Source organism: Cyrtonyx montezumae, unplaced genomic scaffold (genome assembly GCF_038088225.1).
Source record: "Cyrtonyx montezumae isolate F1298 unplaced genomic scaffold, pur_monq_1.0 scaffold_3, whole genome shotgun sequence".
Lineage (NCBI taxonomy): Eukaryota > Metazoa > Chordata > Aves > Galliformes > Odontophoridae > Cyrtonyx > Cyrtonyx montezumae.
In genome coordinates this window covers 87,843,437-87,861,269 of record NW_027072034.1, presented here as the reverse complement: position 1 = coordinate 87,861,269, position 17,833 = coordinate 87,843,437, and the positions used below count along the sequence as shown (strand labels likewise).

Below are 17,833 nucleotides of genomic sequence, written 5' to 3'. Positions count from 1 at the left end.
CCTGTCTTTTCTGAACTGGGGAACCCAGTACTCCAGAGATGGACTAACAGGGCAGAGGAGGAGGATCAACTCCATCAACCTGCTGGACATGTTTTTTTAATGCACCCCAGGATACCATTGGTCTTCTTGGCCGCAATGGCACACTGTGGCTCATGGCCAGCCTGTTGTCTACCACGATACCCAGGTCTTTCTTTGCAAAGCTCCTCTCCAGCTGGTCAGCCTCTAACATGTACTGATGCATGGCTCCAGTTGTGAGAGTGATCTCACATTTTTCAGTGATGGCAACCTAGTTGTAGTTTGCCTATCGTACAATGGCTTCCAGCTCCTCTTGTTTGTTGCCCATGCTGAATGCATTATTGTAGATGCACTTCAGCTAAGATGTTCGCCTTGGCCCCAACCCTGGCATTGTTGTGCCAGGCTCATCTTGTGCAAGCCTCATTTTATCCCTTCCCTCTTCATAACTAGTTTAAAGCCCCTTCCAACTTCAGGGCTAGGACCCATCTCCTGTTTTGAGACAGGTGGGACACATCTGCAGCCATCAGGTCAGGTGCCAAGTAAACTGCCCCATGGTTGAAAGAGCCCAAATTCCTGTGGTGGCACCAGCCTCTAAGCCACATATTTATCGGATTTTTCTCAACCTTTCTGTGCTTCCATTTTCACAGCTATCAGATACAGAGAACTGATGCTGTTCTCTATAAATACTTCATAAATTTATAAATGGAAATTGAAAAAAAAAAAAAAGCAAAAACAAAACAAACAAACAAACAAATCCGTAGTATTATGTAAAAAGTCCTGTCCTCCCACACAAGAGCAACAGGTTTTTCGACCCAATGGCAAGACCCCTTTCCTCCAGACAAAATTCATTCTCTTTGTTAGGACAACTCTTGGATATTTTGTACAGCATAGCACAGCAAGCTTTCAAAAAACAGCATTCAAGATCTTTAAGTGTTATCACTTGCTAACACAAAATCACTGAATTAGTAATATTTGCTCTCATACCCAACCCTCTCAGGATGCCGTAACAGTGAAGGGACTGCTCCATCTATTATGCATGTCCAATAAAACATTATATAAATGGGAGATGATATAGATGTAACACAGCAGGTAAAGCTTGTTACTCCCATCCAAATTAAGCTGAGATAGAAGAGACAAGCTGAGACGGGGAAAAAGAGAACAGTACCATGTAGAAAGGCATCAGCAGCTCCTCCTAAAAAATCAGAAATAACCACCAGAGCAGCTGTAAAAACAGCCCTAATCTGAGACTAAGCTTAGCTATCTATGTCCTCAGTACTCTTTCACAGTCATTCATATTGTGCTTTTACTAGCAGAAACATGGAAGCTGACAGTATCAGGACAGTGAACAAAACCCTGGACTCCTGCTGTCCTGGTAGCTTTCTCAGCTAAAAGCAAATCAATTCATATCCTTCACTTAAGCCTACAGCCAAGCACTTCTCACCACTGGATGTGGCCTTAGAGGGGAAAATAACAGTATCATGCAGGATGAATGCTCAATTCCAGTCAGAAGAGTTTCTGATGTAAACCTCTATGAATCTTGTAAAGGATTCTAGATGACAGCGTGGTGGACAAAGGAGTCTGTTCCAGCAGGAACCTGACACTGCAAGGGGCTGTTAGGCTGTAGTTTCTCAGGAAAATATAGTGTTTTGTAAATCAGATCTTGAATTGCAGAAACATCACCTTTTTCTACAGAAAAAAAAAAAAGAGAAAGACAATTGGCAGGGATTCTAAACAGGTAGTAGCCCTTCTCAAAAAGTAGCTGGAACTCCAGATCCCAAGTGCCAGCAGCTTTTCCTTTTTTTCTTGTACATCCTTCATTCTCTGCACTCACCTATACCCAGCTCCTGCAGGAGACTGCCAAACTCTGGGTCACTCTCCAGGATTTTTAACAGGTTGGTAGACTCCATTCTCTCCAGCTGAACATCCCAGTAGATGTAGATCTTCTGACTGAAGCTGACATAAACTAGGCAGGGGCTGTTGCTTCCTCGTTTGCATGCATATAGGCCTACAAAGAGCAGAAGTATGGAGAATCTGGCTGCTTGTCAAAATACAGAGAAGGCAAATAGGTAGCTTCTCATGATGAGATAACAAAGACATTAGCAGAGAGCAGTAAGCACCTTTGAGGGAAGAATAGAAGTAGACTTGGCTGTGTTAAGCTCCTCTGACACAATCCAGTTGTCTCTAAACTGTCATTAATGTATGCAGCTTGTGAATTTGCAAGCTGCTTTTTGCAAGTCTTAGAGAGAGGAATTAGCAAAGTCAAGGCTCAGGCTGGCCGCATGGAAGTCTGTATCTCCAACAGAGAACAGCTTAGAAGACTGCAAATTAAAAAGCAATGGAGAAGAAAACACTGTAGCACTCTCAGATTTGACAGGAAATAAAATACTAAACTAAATCAATCACAGCCATACCTCAGCATCACCCCGACTCATTCTGCTTTTCCCACACCCACCAGAGGGAAAACTAGCTGTGCCTCTTCCCGTAGAATATACACTCCAGGAAAATTATTCCCCACTGCAGGCAAACCAGGTTCCCAGGTTCCCCAGAGGAGACCAGTAGCTCTGATGGAGAAAGTTGTGTGGGCTGGCTTTGCATTCAAGATCCTCACCTGCACAGAATGCACTGACATTCTCATCTGCTTGAAATCTGGCAACCGTGCGGTTGTGGTCGATGATGTATGTCTGGCCATCCCATGCACATGCGATTACCTCCTCCTGCCCATTGCCCTGCAGGAACCATAAGATTAGCACAGACATCAACTATTCCCAGAGGCAATTGAGAATCTTTCTGCTTGTTCAGAGGCAGAACACTCCTAAATGAACAAGACAATGCTTTTCATTAACTTGGAAACAAATTCTTCCTTCTCTACCACAATCCTTTATGTACCCTATGAGCCTGTAAACAGCTGGGGTACTGACAATTTGCAAAACTATTCAATGTTGCAATGACATAAAAGAACAGTTAGGGGATTGAAAAATCTACAGCAAAGTGCTGTGCTCACTAGGTCAAACAGGCAGACAGCTCAACCTCTTGGAGGCAGGCAGACTGACATGAGAGCAGAATGCACTAGTATAATCAGAACCCTCAAGAGTATCACCCTGCAATAATCCCAGCATTTTTTAAGCTGAGTCATATTCTCTCTACCCTTCCTAAATTTATACACAGAAAAGCTACGCTGAATTTTTGTCTTCACTCCTTCACTCTCAGACCTATTCATACAGTACTCACAGTAACATCCAGTTTTTCCAGCGCAAATAGCTGGTGATCAACCTGCACAGACCAGAGCAGCTTGTCTGCCCCTTCCATGAGTTTCAACGTCCCTGGAGAAAAAAAAAAGAAATAAAAATGACTGTCCTGAAAATATTAAAAGGGAACACAATGTCTGCATAGTACCAACTGTAACTGATAGCACAGTCTCATTTCTGGGAGGGATGGTGGTTATTTATATTTTCAGCAGTAACGGGAAACAGGAAGAAATGGCAGCAGTCATGCTAATCGGCTTGCACCATAAGATAAGAAGAAAACTGTTCAAAACATGCTCCCTGAGTATGGTACATCAGTAGGTCTCACATAAGACCATGTAAACTAGAATACTCTCCACCATGACCCACAGATGACAATCTCAAGAGAACAGGTATCTGCTAGTAGCATAGAAGTGGCCTCCTGGATGCTAAAACCATCCTGGACACTTACCTCATATCGTTTTCCTATTATCCAGAGGTACCATAAAAGTACCAAGTAAGGTGCTGGAGGCTAGTGGGAGATGCGTGTATGTGAGACAGAAGGTCATACAACACAAACATGAACCTATCCTCACTGTGCCCTTCAGCCTCAGTAAGGCTCATGAAGGAATGAAAGCCTTGCCCATTGAGGCAGCTTCACAGTTAAGGCCCAAATAAGAATCAGAAACTCCCTAGCAGGGCATCATAGGGCAGATGGACATCTGGCCCATACAAGCCAGGGTACCTATCTGGGAACAGAGGCGCACAGCACCTTGTCTCCATACAGCTGCTTTTGGAACCGAATTCCTCCATTCAATTCATTAGATTTAGTCTGTCTTATCGCTTCTCAGTCTGCAATGGAGCAGAAAAACATGTCTCCAGGCTACCATGAAGCAAGCTCTTCTCTACAAATACTTGAGTTTCAGCATCTATTTCCTTCATTGCTTTTGGAAACAACTCAGTTCCCTTCAAGTACAAGGGCATATCTCTGCTATGGTTTACAGGCTCATGCTGCACTGCTGAACTGGCATCTGAAACAGTTATTTAAATACTGGGTAAGCTCACAGCTTAGGAGTAAGCAGATGCTAGTTTCAAGCTTTTAGTTTTGGGCAAAGCTTTAACAGTTCTATCCCCATAGGCTATGGTGTTGTACAAGTAATAAATGTTTGTAAAATACTTTGAAATCCACAGATGAAGGATCTGTAATACAGAGCAAAAAAGGCAAATACTAAGATATTGAAAACAAAAAACAACAACAAAACAAAACAAAAAAACCCGCATCTCCTTTGAATTAGGGAAAAGCTTGGGCTTTTTTACATTCCCTTCTTCCAGACAGTGGTAGAACTTACCATCAAGAGTACACAGGGCAAAGAGACCTGAGCCATTATCCACACTGGAGCAGCCTGTAAATGCAGAAGAGAATTACAGCTGAAACCTACTTATGAGCACTGTTTCTACCCTCTCTTGATAAAAAAAAAAAAAAGATTAAAAACAACACACTGGCCCAATACTACTTTCCTTTTTAGCCAGTCTTGAAACTTTGCATAACAGATGCCTGCAGTCTTGCAACCTCATGCCATGCTGACAGTAGGGCACTACTGTCAGTGCAAACCTAAGAATCCAGCATCTTTAGTTTGCACTGGTATGAGCACATCTGGCTCTGCTGACTGCTTCTAGGATTTTGTTTGTACCATATGTACACAGGCCTTCAGCAGTTCTGGTTGCAGTTAACATCATCATACCCTCTCTAGGCTCCACAAATGCACAAACACAGGCACAATAATCACAAAGGGACAATGTGGACAATAGCCTAAGCTAAAAGAACACTGCAACTCTACCCTCACTTTTCCTTCAGTGGTAGGAATGTGGCCTTCAGCTGTTCCAGAAAAAAGAGGAAAAAACACTAGAAGTCCCACTAGAAGGACTACATCTCAGCCAAAGTGGCACAAAAGCACCTTAATAGCAGCTCCTGAATGAGTCTGTAGAGATCATGCGTTATTATTAGCGTTTTCATTAGAGTGAAATAACTGATTTCATGCTTCAGTGATCATGGTACCTGTAGCAGCTGAGATGCTGAAAATATTACAAGCTTTGCAACTGGGTAGGAATTGTACTCTGTGAAGCAGGGAAAAGAGGGGTGAGGCTTCAGTCAGTTGTCCTTCTCCCTCAGCTTTAATCACATTAGACAACTAATTCCTCCTCAGACAGCACTGCAGATGATGACACAAATGCAGATCAATTCCAGCCAGTTGCAGACAAGGAGGGAAAATGACCTGTGCTTTGAATCTTCTCCTTTCTTGCATTATGTCCATATGCTCCAAGGGAGTGTGAAACTTGCATTGCCTGGATGTACCAAAACAATATTCAGTGTGCAGGCAAGGCACAGTCCAGACCACAAACTACCTGGATGGTGGAAGCACTGGCAGTATGTAAGAATCATAGAATCACAGAATCTTAAGGGTTGAAAGGAACCTCAAGAGGTCATCGAGTCCAACCCCCCTGCCAAAGCAGGTTCCCTACACCAGGTCACACAGGTAGGCGTCCAGGCGGGTCTTGAATATCTCCAGAGAAGGAGATTCCACAACCCCCCTGTGCAGCCTGTGCCAGTGCTCCATCACCCTCACCGTAAAGAAGTTCTTGCACACATTCATGTGGAACCTCCTGTGCTGCAGTTTCTGTCCGTTTCCCCTTATCCTGTCTCCACACACTGCTGAAAAGAGTCTGGCCTCGCCACTTTGCCCCCCACACCTCAGATATTTATAAACCTGGATCAGGTTCCCTCTCAGTCTTCTTTTCTCAAGGCTAAAGAGACCCAGTTCACTTAGCCTTTCCTCATAGGGAAGATACTCCAGGCCCTTCACCATCTTTGTGGCCCTGCACTGGACTCTTTACAAGAGATCACTGTCTTTTTTATACTGGGGAGTGCAGAACTGGACACAGTACTCCAGATGAGGCCTCATCAGGGCAGAGTATAGAGGGAGGATCACCTCCCTTGACCTGCTGGCCACGCTCTTTTTAATGCATCCCAGAATGCCACTGGCCCTCTTGGCCACAAGGGCACACTGCTGGCTCATGTTCAACCTGTCATCCACCAGGACACCCAGGTCCCTCTCTACAGAGCTCCTCTCCAGCAGGTCATCCCCCAGCCTGTACTGGTGCATGCAATTATTCCTCCCTAGGTGACTCTACACTTGCTTTTAAACTGTTAAACCTCATCCGGTTTCTGACTGCCCAGCTCTCCAGCCTGTCCAGGTCTTGCTGGATGGCAGCACAGCCTTCAGGCGTGTCAGCCAATCCTCCCAACTTTGTATCATCAGCAAACTTGCTGACGGTGGCCACTATCCCCTCATCAAGGTCACTGATGAAGATGTTGAACAAGACTGGACCCAGCATGGACCCCTGGGGGACACTGTTGGTTACAGGTCTCCAATCAGACTCTGCAACACCAACAATAATCCTCTGTGCTCTGCCAGTCAGCCAGTTCTCAACCCACTTCACTGTCCACTCATCTATCCCACACTTTCTTAGCTTTGTTATAAGGATGTCATGGGAGACAGTATCAAATGCCTTGCTGAAATCAAGGTAGACTACATCCACTGCCCTCCCCCCACCCACCCAGCCAGTGACAACATCATAGAAGGCCACCAGGCTGGTCGAGCATGACCTCCCCTTGGTGAACCCATGCTGGCTACTCCTGATAACCTCCTTTTCTTCCAATTATCTGGAGATGGCATCCAGCACAAGCTGTTCCGTCACCTTTCCAGGGACAGAAGTGAGGTTGACTGGACTATAATTACCCAGATCTTCCTTCTTGCCCTTTTTGAAGACTGGAGTGACACTGGCTATCCTCCAGTCTTCAGGCACATCCCCCATTCTCCAAGACCTCTCAAAGACTATAGAGAGCAGTTCAGCAATCACCTCCGCCAGCTCCCTCAGCACCCATGCATGCACCCCATCGAGTCTCATGGATTTATGAACATTAGCATTGCCTAGGCACTCACAGACCACCTCTTCCCTGACTAAAGGAAAGTCTCTCATTCCCCAGATTCTCTCACTAACCTCCAGGGTCTGGGATTCCTGACAGAGAGCTTTTTCACTGAAGACAGAAGCAAAGAAGACATTCAGTATCTCTGCCTTCTCAGCATCCCCCATTACCAGAACACCCCCCTCACTTAGTAGGGGGCCCACATTCTCCCTAGTCTTCCTTTTACTGTTAACATACTTAAAAAAGCCTTTTTTATTATCCTTCATCACTTTTGCCAGATTCAATTCCAGATATGCTTTAGCCTTCCTCATAGCATCCCTGCAGGCCCTAACAACATTTCTATATTCTTCCCAAGTGGTCAGACCCTTTTTCCACATTTCACGGACGTTCTTCTTCCCTTGCACATGAGCTCCTTGCTCATCCATGCAGGTTTCCTGCCACCCTTTCCCGATTGCTTGCTCACAGGGACGCACTGATCCTGAGCTCAGTAGAAGAGCTGTTTAAATGCTGACCTGCTTTCACAGGCCCCCTTACCTTCTAACACCCTAGCCCATGGGATAGCTCCAAGTAGGTCCCGGAAAAGATTGAAGTTGGCTCTTCTAAAGTCCAGGGTAGCAATCCTACTTTTTGCTTTGTTCCTTCCACTCAGGATCCTGAACTCCACCATCTTGTGATCACTACAACCCAAGCTGCCCCCAACCTTTACTTCCTTAACAAGTCCTTCCTTGTTAATAAGGTCCAGTAACACCTCTCCCTGTGTCAGTTCCTCCACCACCTGCATCAGAAAGTTGTCTTCAACACATTGCAAGAACCGTCTGGACTGTGAGTGCTTGGCCAAGTTGCTCATCCAGCAAATATCTGGATAATTGAAGTCCCCCATAAGCACCAGCACCTCAGAACGTGACACTACTTCTAGTTGCTTATGGAAGGCCTCATCAACCTCCTCTTCCTGAGAAGAGGGCCTGTAGTACACACCCACAACAGTATCACCCTTACCAGCCTGCCCCTTGATTCTCACCCACAAGTTCTCCACTGCTATATCGCTCTCCTTCAGGAGGAGTTCAATACATTCTAACTGCTCTCTCACATAAAGAGCAGCTCCACCACCTCGCCTTGCCAATTGATCTTTCCTAAAAAGCACATTGCCCTCCATGGCAACATTCCAGTCATGAGAGCTGTCCCACCACGTCTCCGTGATCGCAATGAGATCATGGCCTTGTGACCACACACAGATCTCCAGCTCTTCTTGTTTACTTCCCATGCTGCATGCATTAGTGTACAGACACTTAAGGGAAGCAGCACCCCCCCGCCTCTCTCCATGCCTCTGAACTCCACTCTCTTCACCCAGCAAGCTCTGTTTTGAGCCTCAAACTACCCCCTCAGCCCCAGCAGCCCTCATTTTGTCCCCTTCCCCCTTCATACCTAGTTTAAAGACCTGTCAATAAGTCCTGCCAGTTCCTCAGCTAGAATCCTCCTACCCCTCAGGGACAGGATGCTTCCACCTGCAGCCATCATGCCAGCTGCTGAGTAAATTGCGCCGTGGTGAAAAAAAAAAATTCCTATGTTTGCACCAACTCTTAAGCCATTTATTTAAGAGATGGGCTTTTTGGATCCTCACAGTATCCTTCTGTGCCACTGAAGGTATAGAAGAAAAAATCATCTGCACACCTGTTCCTTCAACTACATGCCGCAGTCCCCTGAAGTCATCCTTGATAGTCTTCAGGCTTTTCTCAGCGACTTCATCACTGCCAGCCTGAACTATCAATAGTGGGTAGTAATCAGAAGGGCGGATCAGTCCGGGAAAGAAAAAGAAATGTCTGGATACAACAGCAGTGGTTTAGGGCTGAGAGATTCTAGCAGCTGTAGATAACAATTAAACAGTATTAACTGAAAGGAGACAGAAGACAGCAATATAAATGAAATATGAAAGTAGTTCTGGAGGTGTTGGAACTCTTTAAGTAAAGGAAGGGCAGGATATAGCTGCTTGAGGACAGGTACTAGGAATCAAGTGCTCAAATGCAAGAATATAAATGAGGCTGTGGAAAGAAAGATATGCATCTACGTAAGAAGAAGGCAGAAGCAGCAGCCATGCAAAAGCAAGGATCTAGTATGTCTGCAGCAGAGCAGGGCTTCATAGCCATTCAAGATGAGTAAATGCAAGCAAGTGGAGGATGCCAGAAAACTTGTGCTGGGTGAAAAGTAACCAAGGGAAGGACCAAAGGCTGTAAAAAGTTCAAAAGCAAATATTTAGCTGTTCTTTGGAGGCTGACCAACAGATTAGATCCTTCTGTTCTAGCAGCTAACTCCCAAAGTTTTTAATTTTCAGCTACTGGAAATCTGATTTCACACTGGACTGACATATTGGAAAAATATCAGTGTAAAAGACTAATATTTAATATCATTGCCTCAAAGTTTGATGATGAACATGTCCTAACATGTCCAAGCTAGTCCTGGGCAAAGGTTGTGAAATCCCTTGTTTACGGGACAAGCTGATGGGCATGTCCTGGGGCAACATAAGCTGCAGCTCAGTGGCCACTGAACACTCTTTTGTGGAACTCATCTCCAGGGGGAGATAACCATCTCAGGCTATACACGCCTGATGCCCAAGCAGGAGAGGTTCTTCATGTAGACTGGAGAAATCTGGGAGATAAATAGAGGGGTCCTGCAGCCACGAAGTTGGAGGGTTTTCTCTGGAGTGGCTTCCTCTTGGAGAAGCTTTCTCTTAGGAGAGACCTCCCGAGCTGATCACTGCTTGCTGCTTCCTGGAGAGGCCTTCTCTTTGGAGAGACCTCCTGAGCTTATCACTGCTTGATGCTTCCCGGAGAGGCCCTCCCTTTGAAGAGACCTCACAAGCTGATCACTGTTCGCTGCTTCTCCTGTGCTGACCCGGTGCCGCTTCTCCAGGACAGCTGCTTGCTGCTCAGGGCTGCCCGTCGCTGCTGCTGTTCTCCCCGCTTCTGCCGCCCCTGCTCTTCTGCCTCGGACCGTCGGAGCCGCTTACAACCAGACCGCCCCTGGGATCCTGGCTGGTGACTTTCCCCGCGTTGTACAAATCCTTGCTTCTTTCCTATCTTTCCTGTCGCATGCCTTCCCTTCCCCATCACTCTTAACAGTGTCCACCTTTCTCCTCATCTCCCTAGTAATAAACTGGTCGGACCAACATTTAAACCGTTGTTTCTTAATCTCACGCTGAGTATATACATAATCTAAGAACTTCACCTCCCTCCTTTATATTGGAGCGTGACAATCAGAGACAACTGTTGAGACAGAGAACCCAAGCTCCTAACCTCTCACCTCGGCCAATGCTACCAATCAGATGAGTGGAAACATTCTTGTTGTGAATCCGGCCAGATGTTTGATGGAGAATAACATCTCGAACAGAGGCCTCTCTAGGGAGAAAAGAGACAGGCATCAGGAAAGGATAGGATATCATGCCTGGTCCTGTGTCAGAACAATCTCAAGAGCAGAGTACTCCAGAACTCTCCAAGTCCAGAGATGGATAGAGTCTGTGCACAGGCTAACCCTTTAATGAAATGCTCAGGAACAGTATGTGATCCCAAATGCAAAAAAAATGACAGAGATTGCTGTTAAGTAGGAGACATTTAATCATTAGCAGAAGGATTATTTGCTGACAAAAAGCAATGAAAAGAAAGCACACCACCTCAGGAATAATAGAAATTTGCTAGTGACTAAAAAACAACACCTGTTGGTTTGTAGCATCAGAAATCTGGAAAGAACTCAAGGAGGTCAATAAAACATCTATTCTAAACAAGGACATTTGTCTTTTTTTTATTTTTTACTTATTTACTGTCACACATGCCTGAATGCTATTCATTCAGGAAAACTGTCTGCCTGTGGTTGAACAAGTTGGTCAGAGATCATGTCTGGGCCTGGGTTCTGGCCAGACGGGTACTTACATTTCATTAAGGTCTCCAAGACATCAAGACTTGCCCAGCTCCCATCCTGTAAGTTTTCTTTAAGGGTCTGCTTTAATGTCTCACAGAGTAGCACAGGAGTGCCCGAATTTCCCATATGGTCCCTCCAGGGACAAGGAAAAGAACTTCACAACTCATTCTGACTTCTCTGCTTGTAATTTGCAGCACTGGCTGCCAGTTTCTTATTAAGAAATCCTGTCCTACCTGGAAGAAACCAGTAGTTTTCCCAGGACTACAAATTAATTGGCCTTGGCTCAGCCTTACAGATGTCACCCCTCCCATCATTAGACAGCTCCCCTGACTACTCTTTCTTGAGATCTAGTTCACGCTCTCCTTGGCCAACCTGAGAAGAAAAGTGGGACATAAGGAAAACAGTAGTATTTGTCTCTAGGATAAAGACCTGAATTCATGGACACCTGGGTGCTGGTAAGCTTAAGTCATGAACTCCCACCAGGCAGTTCACAGTAGGCACTGCCTTCACCAGGATGACAGCAATCCCCCTCAGAAAGGCATGATGATGGTGCTCTCTTGTGACAGATATCTACAGAAGAATCTCCTCATCTACTCCATGCAGTCACTGTTCACCTGCTTGGGGCAGAACTGTTTCTTCCCTCTGACATGTGTTGCTGCTCAGAGTCCCAGGTGCATAGCAGAATGGCATAACCGCAGCCTGGTTGAGACACCATCATCTCTGGTAAGCCATCAGGGCCTGGGTTCACAGAAAGGCTATCCACCTGTACTGGCACAGGATAAACAAAGAGTTCAACTGAGAACCTTACATAACCTATAAGTTTCCACTGTGCAACTTGTACCTAAATCTGAGCATAACAGATTTTACTCATAGAAGCTGAGCATGAGCTGAACAAAGCCAGCTACAGGCAAAATATCCAAGTAAAAGGCATCTTCGCCTAGCAAAAACCACTTAATACCCTTAGTGGAAAACGTTCTCTAGTCAAGTGAAATAAGCTAATGGCTTCCCAGAACATCACACCAACTTCCCTGCAACCTCAGGGCAATTACTGGGCATATCTCCTTTCAAGCCATCAAGATAACAATTACTTTGTTGACAGAACTGAGGTTTCGTGCCTCTTCCCATATTCTTACCTGACCTTCCAGCAGCCATTTTTTCAGCAGGATCAGCTGCCCACAGACATGGTCTGAATTCTCTGACAAATCCTCCCAGCGGAAGGCACGCACCACTCTGTCAGTGTAACCTACCACCAGCTCACATTTCCCATCTCCATCTGCAGGAAAACCAGCAGACAGAAGGGCTCTCTTAGGCCTTCAAAATTGCAGAATCTCCAACATCCAGAAACCAGTGCACTGGCTTTCATTAAGCAGCATTCTTGAGGATCTCAATCCTATTAGAAGAACTCAAACTTGGGGAAAACTTTTGAAATTCTTGCTCCTCCCCTCAAGGACTGGACTGTCTTTGTTAAAACAACTGTTTCAGCTAAGTAGTCATTTTCTACTATGTGTACTCCATACACTTTCTCTCTCCCCATCTCCACTTCATGCCCAAAAATTCCCTCACCCTGTACTCCTGTCCTTGCTGCCCCACTCACCTATGTCACTGATTAGCATGACTTTAGTGTTGGCAGGAATATGTTGCTTGAACACTGGTTTATGATCTTCTGCTAACTCATGATGGCCTGAGGCATCTGGGTGCTTTGAGGAGGAAGACAGATCAAAAAGATGAAACCAGCCTTCTGCACTCACTGCCACTACAAGATTCTAGGAGAGAAAGAGAACAGTCTTTGTATTATTTTTTCCTTTTAGAAACTGTAGCAGGGCAAGGGAAGACTGCTACAAGGGAACAAGAGACTTTTTCTGGCCAGTATACAAAACACTCAGGTCTCAAAGGGTTCAAACCTCTTGTTCATCATTTTCAGAACAGAATATCAAGCTGATGTGTGTGTGCAATTTCCAATACGTGGCTTACTCAAACCTCACTTCAGCTCTGCTCTCCTCTGGAGCACAGTATTTTAGGCAGGGTACATAAAGTAAGAATTTTTGACTCCTTAATAATTTGTTTAACTCCCAAAAATAGCAAGCTCCCAGAAGAAGTCATATTAGGCCCATTGGAATTTGCTTGAAAGTCTAGACTATTCTGTGGCCATTTTGTTTAAGTGACCCTAAATACATACAGTCAAGCAGCAGAAGAGCCATGGCCCACAATACGGCCCAGTACAGCTGGATAAAAGCCATTGAGGAAAAGGAGTAATTCTCAAATCCCTGAAACCTCATGGCACTCACAGGAGGATCTGCTTATCAGTCATGCTTCCTGAAGAAAAGATCTCCTTGCTCACTAAGACTTGTACAGTGTTCACAGACAGATGAGATGTAGGTTTACATGTAAGCACAAAAACAATTTTAAAATAGCAGTGATAAAATTCTGTGCATAAGGGCAGATCCTGGAGAGAAAACACCTATAATCTTTTATCCTCCACACTCCTGACAGGACATGAGCTGAATCTCCTAAGCACGTCCTGCTTGCCATACAGACACAGATGGAGAGAGCTTGATTGCTCTTACCTTTCCTTTATTGCATACATCTCCCACACCAACGCATGTAAGCTGCAAGAGAAAAGAAGGCCTTAAGAGTCCAACCATGAGAAAGCAAACCCAAAGAAGCACTTTTACGTAAACTCTTGCCCTATCCCCTCCTCTCCTTATCAACAGTCTCTTGAACTCAAACAGCCTTTTTAACAACAAAGAGCAGACCAGGACAGAAACACATCAGCTACTCAACTGCCCAGAGCTCTGGGGCAAAATTCACAGTGCGCAGGAACAGCTTCATGGTGGGAGAAGCCCCAACACAGTTCCAGTGTTTGTTCAGTACTTTGCTCATAATTTCTAGTCTAAAGGGCTCGCTGTAAGCAAAGTGGGTCATACATCACTAGATAGATGAACAGCATCAGAAGCAGTTCTAGCTGCCACTCCTCTCTGGCTTTCATATTCCAAAACAGCAATCAAGAACAATAGTATGTACGAACACTAAAAAGCCCAACCAGTTAACAGCTTTGTCAAGAACTGACCATTCCTTGGCAGGATCGTACAGTCCAGGGTTTGCTGTCATCATTTTTGTACACATAGAGTTTCCCAGTGGTGTCTCCTACCACTAGCTCATTCAGCTGTACAAAAGAATAAGATTAGTAAGCTGTTTACAATTGCAGTAACATAGCACTCCCAGCACAATGAGAAATACAGAAATCATACCTGAATTGGGTAAGAATCAGCAAAACATAACAAAAGTTTAAAAACTTGAAACAGTAGAGAAGGTCTAGAAAAAAAGAATTAAGAGCCCTCACTTTACACAAGCAGACAAAACAGCTAGAAACTGGCTCCAAAGACCAACAACCTACTATTCATTGCTTCTCTAGCCATTATCTCTGAGTTTAAAATCTTGTTCTGAAAATAATCAATTCCCCCATCTTCTGTTCTTCAGATTGACTTGGGCTTTCTTGTCTGCAAGAACACAATATATTTACACTGGATGTTCAGCCTCACTGACAATGTGGCTAAGTAGTGACTACTTCTTGAAAGACAACAGCTGAAAAGTCACCATCTCCTCCTGCTCATGAGCCCACTTGTGCCATGCCATCCTCTCCGTTACATCTCTACTTCCACTTTTTGCATTTCATCGCTCCCTTTGCACATTACCCCATGTAACACTAGATCACATTGCTAGCTATGACATTTTCCAGGATAGCAGGGTATGACTACAATATGATTTGTCTTTTGAGACAATCTTCATATATGTGTTCTCTTCCTAATTACAGCCAGATCAGATATATAAAAAACAGCCTTTTGTGGAGCTGACACTAATAGCACTGATGCACCTCGTACAGACCAACAGACACTTCATCTCGACTTTATTCCATTTGTGATCCACTGCACTACAACAAATTGCTTCCCCACAGCTCTACACTTCCAGTCGTGCACCGACAGCAGCGCCACCCCTCGGGACCAGAAGTTAATTTCCCTAACAACTTTATAAGCGACGCCTACCATATCCAACAGTAACGCAAACACTGATAGGCTGTAATGCAGTGACGGCACATTCCATTTAAGAACGACCTCCGCCCGCCCGCCCGCCCGCCACGCGCTGCAGCCCCCCACGCGTAGCTCCGCTAGGTTCGCACGTGTACTCGCCGCATATCCCCGCACCGCCCCCTTGCTCAAGCCCGGAACAGATCCCGCCGGTAGCGCGCCACGGCCGCACCGTGTCGTTGTCAGCGTCCCCCAGGCAGATGGCATGTGGGAAGAGGCTGCCGCCGAACTCGAGCGCCACGCGCTGCACGTAGCTGACGGACCGCATCTCACTGCCGCTCCGGCCTCCAAGCCGGGACGACGGGAGCGCGATGGCGGCTCCGAGAGCTCAAGCGAGCGGGGGCGGGGGAAGATGACGTCAGAGCGGAGGGGTGCGGCGGAAAATGACGTCAGAGCGGAGGGGTGCGGCGCTCGGAGGGGCGGAGCGGGGATGCGCTCCCCACAAAATGTTGCGACGTTGCGAACCGGGGTTATGTGCTACGTGATTCAGCTTCGTGCCGTGATGGTGCCCCACCGTGTTACTCAGAGCAGCTGTGCGACTCTTGATCGGGTTCAGCGGGAAACTATGCCGCTTAGTGATTTCCTCTCGCTTATGTTGTAGGCCGAGTTACATTACTCATTACATTTTTACTTATCATAGAATGATAGAATCACCAAGGTTGGAAAAGAGCTGTTTGGAAAAGAGCTGTAAGATCATCTAGTCCAACCATTCACCTATCACCAGTAGCTCCCACTAAGCCACGTCCCTCAACACGACATCCAAATGCTCCTCGAACACCCCCAGGGTCAGTGACTCCACCACCTCTCGATAGTAAATGGCCAGATTTGTTACTGTACCTTAAAGATACTGTAAGAAGACCACGTGGGGTACAAGTCTTATACATTTAGAGAGGTAAGTGTAATTTACAAGTCAGTACTCTTAATTTTTATTTAAAGCATTTTTCTAGAAGAATATATAAACTGTGATGCTTGTGTGTGACTTGTTATAAATACTAGTATGCTATTTTCTGTCAGCAGCTAGACTCATCCGTAAAGATAGCATAGAAAATTCTATTGGCTGAATATTGCATAGTTAAGTGTATTTGGTAAACTTGGTAACAATGGCAAAATAGTACTCTTAGGTTTGCTAACATGCCCCAGCATCTGCCATCACCTCTAAAAATTCCTCAATACTATAGACTACTGTAAAGAACCATTACCTTAAGAATTGGTATCTCTGTGAAATTCCACCCTTGCCCTATCACTACCTACACCTGGGTAAAAAGTTGATATCCTTCATGTCACTGAAGAAATGGTTTCTCAATGCCTTCACAGACCTCCAAGATCATCTAGTCCAACCATCCACCTACCACCAATATTAGCCCACTTTAGCCACTTCATGTCCCTTAGTACTACATCTAAATACCTGAACATCTCCAGGGATGGTGACTGCACGACCTCCCAGAACAGCTTGTTCCAGTGCCTCTTCTAGAGAATATATTTTTCCTAACACCCAACCTAAATCTCCCCCAGCATAATTTGAAACTGTTTCCTCTAGTCCTATCACCAGCTATGTGGGAAAAGAGGCCTACCTCCACCTCACCACAACCTCTCTTCTTATGCCATTATATAGGTCTCCCCAGAGCCTCCTCTTCTCCAATACTAAATAATCTCAGTTCCCTCAGCTGCTCCTAAGTAGACTTGTGCTCCAGACCCCTTACCAGCTCCATCCTAAACCCCAAAACACCATTTATGTATTTTCTCAATCCCTACCTCCCCTTGGGAAGGTATCAGGTCTATGCATACTAATTGATAGCTTTATTTCATACTCAGTGAATGAGAAAGGAACACACACTTCTGCTTCCAACCAAAACAAACAGTACATACTTTTCTACCTGGTCCATCATACATCTTCAAAGTGAAAATCACCTTATCTGTGCTCTTTCATAGAATGACAGTGATGGAAATTAAATTACGCCAACTACAAGTTACAGCAAATCATTTCATGCACTTTGATACAGTTCTGTGAACAGTGAAAGATAGGCAGTCATGCTTTCTGTTTTGATAAAGGAATTTGACAATATGTATCTTTTTTTGTTGTATATTTGTGACTCCATTTTCCAGTCATTTTCAGAATGTATAGTTACAGTCAAACATAAAAAAAAATTAACGTCTCTTCACTAGACTTTCATAAGCCCTCTCCTATCAAAGAAAAATACATTTTACTTCACAAGTCATATTGTACTCATGTAATCACTTTTTGGCAGTACATACATTTATGAACAATTACTGTCAAAGATGAAACACAGGAAGAGTAGTAATTCATCAAAAATATCTGATGAACACCTGGAGAACTCGCCAAGAATGGCGACCACTGCCACTGAACCAGCCTGATGCATCATTCTCACAAAAACAAGGTCAAACATCCCACTAGCCTTATGCTTTTGTTACTGTTTTTTTTTTGTGTGTGTGTGTGTTTTAGTAAAAATGCATTAAAAAAATAGGACTTGTTACTTAATTACATTGAATTTATATATTTAATATGCGACCCATGGCAATTCCCTGGTTGCTCAATGCAGCCCAGGCAAGCTAAAAGGTTCTACAACCATGCATTAGCGTCTCTTCAGTAGGATTCTTCCCTTGTG

The 17,833-nt window shown here is 44.9% G+C and overlaps 1 protein-coding gene across 2 annotated transcripts; it reads right to left on the bottom strand.

Annotated features, from left to right (window-relative positions):
• Positions 1-1,538: 1,538 nt before the first annotated feature.
• Positions 1,539-15,530, bottom strand: ITFG2 (integrin alpha FG-GAP repeat containing 2). 2 transcript variants are annotated; one of them, XM_065742346.1, is made up of 12 exons: positions 15,382-15,530; positions 14,195-14,290; positions 13,692-13,733; positions 12,722-12,890; positions 12,261-12,400; positions 11,742-11,890; positions 10,516-10,610; positions 4,586-4,639; positions 3,244-3,335; positions 2,624-2,741; positions 1,847-2,020; positions 1,539-1,701 (listed from the first exon to the last, which is right to left on the bottom strand). In XM_065742346.1, exons 1-12 carry the CDS (start codon positions 15,475-15,477, stop codon positions 1,565-1,567), a joined length of 1,362 nt encoding a protein of 453 aa, XP_065598418.1. In that variant the 5' UTR covers positions 15,478-15,530; the 3' UTR covers positions 1,539-1,564. The 2 variants fall into 2 exon arrangements, with proteins under 2 accessions (XP_065598418.1, XP_065598419.1); XM_065742347.1 differs by lacking the exon at positions 15,382-15,530 and adding an exon at positions 14,468-14,617.
• Positions 15,531-17,833: the final 2,303 nt, after the last annotated feature.